The 3,575-nt window shown below is 42.7% G+C and overlaps 1 protein-coding gene across 1 annotated transcript; it reads right to left on the bottom strand.

The window, feature by feature from the left end:
• Positions 1-56: 56 nt before the first annotated feature.
• On the bottom strand, positions 57-2,681 carry LOC103584063 (IQ domain-containing protein E-like; the record flags this gene model as incomplete). Its single annotated transcript, XM_008565189.1, has 4 exons — positions 2,673-2,681; positions 1,627-1,844; positions 384-456; positions 57-106 (listed from the first exon to the last, which is right to left on the bottom strand). Coding segments are annotated over exons 1-4 (350 nt in total), but the record flags the coding sequence as incomplete, so codon positions are not given.
• Between the last annotated feature and the right edge of the window lie 894 nt (positions 2,682-3,575).

Genomic DNA, 3,575 nt, shown 5'->3' with positions numbered 1-3,575 from the left:
TAGTTTCAGTAACATGAAGGCAACATGAAACATGGCTCTCAAACAGATTATCATACCTCTTTCCTGTAGCTTCAGAACTTGGCAAGAGAGACTGGAGACGATGAATCTGCAAATGCCAAATTAAAATGCATTAAAAATACAAAATAAGCACAAAGACGACCTGAAAAACCTCTAATCAGATTCCTGATCACCGCCTAGTGGCAGGAAGTAAAAACTAAGCTGCTGGGATTCCTTTAAAGTCAAGCTGAAACAGGAGAGCGGGCTCCCAGGAGCACAGCCCCGGGTCACTGCCTGGGCTCAGTCCTCACCCAGTCAGCAGTGAGCTCTCCCTTCACACCCGATGACCACCCTTCCCCTTCTGCATGGCTCGGGATGGCACGCACCTCCTCGTAGTACATCTCCATGGCAATCCTCATCTCTTCCAAGTTGGTGGTCTTTATATCAGTCTGGAGTTTGCTGAAAACCCAAGCTCAGAGTTAATATGGCAACGCCCGCATTCCCAGGGGACAGGGCAAGAGGAAGAGGGTTTCCCAGAACATCCAGATAAGGAATGGCTTTGGAAGGGAAGTGGGATGGGAAAGAAAAAGCCTAGTTGGCCCTCAGATGGCTTGGGGCCTTGAAACAAATGATTTGTTCCAAGATTGACAGAATTCCTTACACCAGAAAGTGTCCCTTGTTAGACCAGCCACTTCCCAAGGTGAGTACACAGACTCCCTCAAGACAATCTTCTCTAAATAAGATGTTGTCTTTAAGAAATAGGATTAATGGTGAAGAGAGACCTCAGAGTTTAGAGGACAAACAATCTTTGCGGGTAGGTGGGAGAATACTAGTTTTGTAAAGAAAAGAGAATCATTTTATCCCCTTATATTGTCACGCTGTCACCTTGTTCTCAACATATAATGGACTTGAGATAAAAGGCACTAACAGAGAAATGAAAGTAAAGTCACAGAATTCAGTATTCTGAAACACAGAAGAAATCAGTAAATAACCAAATTTATTTCAAGTTGACAAGACTCAGCAAGAAACAAACAAGGGGGAGAACTGTTGTAGGAATAGGAGATACGAGGCAATAGACAGTGGAACCTCAGTTTTCCTTAAACAAACAGCCAAGAAAGACTATACCTTCACACTAAAAAGACAGGTAGAGAAGAAAAACAAGTAAAGAAATGTGTGTAGCTAAACCAACAATATAGCACAAGGACAGTGCACGACTGAGAAGTAGCTATGGGAGACGTCCAAGTAGGAAGAGCTTGTATCAAGACCTAAAAAATTCATATTGGAAATAAAAAGTGATTCACAGAACACTAAGAGGAGAAAGCATTTCTTAAATATAATAAGTGGAAGGAAAACATTGTTTCTTAATGAAATTTGGAGGTAAAGCAAATAATACAAAAAAAAAAAAAGAGGCAGCTAATATTTACCTTCTTTTGGGGGGTGGGAATAGGAACACAGGACAGGGGTTGGTGTGTGGGAACTAAAGCTGTGGTCTGAGAAAGCACAAGTGCTAACATGGAAGTGAAAGACAGGAGTGAGGGTGCCAGTTCCAGCTAGCTTGGGGTGGGCCAGGCCCAGGTACCCCTGAAGCCCCCTCCAGCCAGCAGTCCCAGCCCAACGACAGCTCCGTACTTGATAGTATTGTCCTTCTCCTTGCACTGCTGTTCCAGCTTGAGAATCCTTTGTTTCAGCCCATTAATGACCTGCCAATAGAACGCCACCACATCAAGTTTGACCACTTCCACAGTCCGCAGCCTCCCACTCTCCCTCTGAAGGCTCAGCTGTACTGGTCCCTGGGTGGGGGTGGCTGTCCTCCGCAGGCTGATGCCACAGCACTCTGCACTTGCTCCCTCCCAGAGCACTTTCACATATAACTGTCCTCCTTACTTCATCGTGTCTTCTCCTGGAGACTATAGGCTCAGTGAAGAGAGAAGGGGACCCTCTGGCTTGCTCACTCACTGTGTAAAGCTGAGTGAGTGAACGAGTGGAGAAAGACACCCTGTTGGAGCTCACTGGCAGCAGCTGGCCATTGCACACTGCAAGGCAGAGTCTCCTCTCCAACACACTGCACACTTGGGATAATGGGCAGGATGCACCTTGGTTACTTTAAGTAAATGAAGCCACCACCACCACTAGATGTCAAAACCACTAATCCTAACCCACCCCATGACAAGTCAGTTCATGGTCTTCACGTGCATTGGGATAATGGGCAGGATGCACCTTGGTTACTTTAAGTAAATGAAGCCACCACCACCACTACATGTCAAAACCACTAATCCTAACCCACCCCATGACAAGTCAGTTCATGGTCTTCACGTGCAAGTGAGCAGGGCTGATGGAGACAGAGCGCTGGAAAGGTCTCGAAGAGACACTGTGCTTCCGTCTGGGGAAGGAAGAACTGCTCCACTGGTCTCATTACTTCTTTTTCTGTTAATATCTCATTTTGGGATGTTATATTATATATTCCTTAAAGAACATCCTTTCCTTTAGAATAGACAAATAACTTTTTAATTGAAATATAAAGTAATTTTAAATTACACTTTTATTATATGAATACATTTTTTTGTAAAAAGAATTAAGACATTATATATGAGCTAAAATCTCTTGGACCTTGCCATTCTCCTCCTCACTTAACTAAATCCTATCAGCAACGTAGTGTGCACCCTTCTACAACTTACCAAATGCATGTCTACACCCACTGGAATTACGGCACTTTGTTGTTTTTACAGAAATGGGATGCTGCCATACGTATCATTCCGCAACTTGTTTTTTTTCACTCAACAAACCCTCTTGGCGATCTATCCCTACTAGTTACTAAATATCTACATTATTCTTCCATAGTGTGAACATACCACATATACTTATCCATTCTCCTTTGATAGATATTTTAGTCGTAACCATTTTTTTGCTATTTATAATCAATTCTTCAATAGAAATCCTTGGCCAGGCCTCCTTGTGAACACCTGCCAATGTTTTTTGAGAGTAGATAATGTAAAAAAGAAATGTTCAATCACAGGGCACAGCCGTTTTGAAAGACAATTTGGCCACAGTATTAAAATGACTACTGTACATATCTTATGATCTAGGAATTCTACTTTTTTTTTTTTTTTTTGTCCTTTTTGAGACCGGCCGCACCACGCTCAGCCAGTGAGCGCTGTGAGCGCACCGGTTATTCCTATATAGGATCTGAACCCGTGGCAGGAGCACTGCTACGCTCCCAGCACCACACTCTCCCGAGTGCGCCACGGGCTCGGCCCGGAATTCTACTTTTAATTATCTTTAGTATACACACACACACACACACAGCATCAGAATGACAAAAATACAGAACCTTTTCTCTATAAAAGTATCCATTATTTACAGAAGTCTACATCTTCATTTAAATTAGGTAGATAGTTCTGTAAAAAGCTATACTGTTTTATACTCTTAAAAAATTTTTTTTTTGCAAAAATGTTTTGAGATAGCTTGAATTGCTTCTCCTCAATTTTCCTCCCAAATTGGGCAGCTACAAATAACCTGTGCTTTTTTTTTTTTTGTCTTTTATCTTTTTCCGTGTCCGGCAACGGATCGCAACCCTCAGT

Source organism: Galeopterus variegatus, unplaced genomic scaffold, assembly GCF_000696425.1.
Source record: "Galeopterus variegatus unplaced genomic scaffold, G_variegatus-3.0.2 Scaffold41153, whole genome shotgun sequence".
Classification (NCBI taxonomy): domain Eukaryota; kingdom Metazoa; phylum Chordata; class Mammalia; order Dermoptera; family Cynocephalidae; genus Galeopterus; species Galeopterus variegatus.
This window is presented reverse-complemented; position numbering and strand designations above follow the sequence as displayed.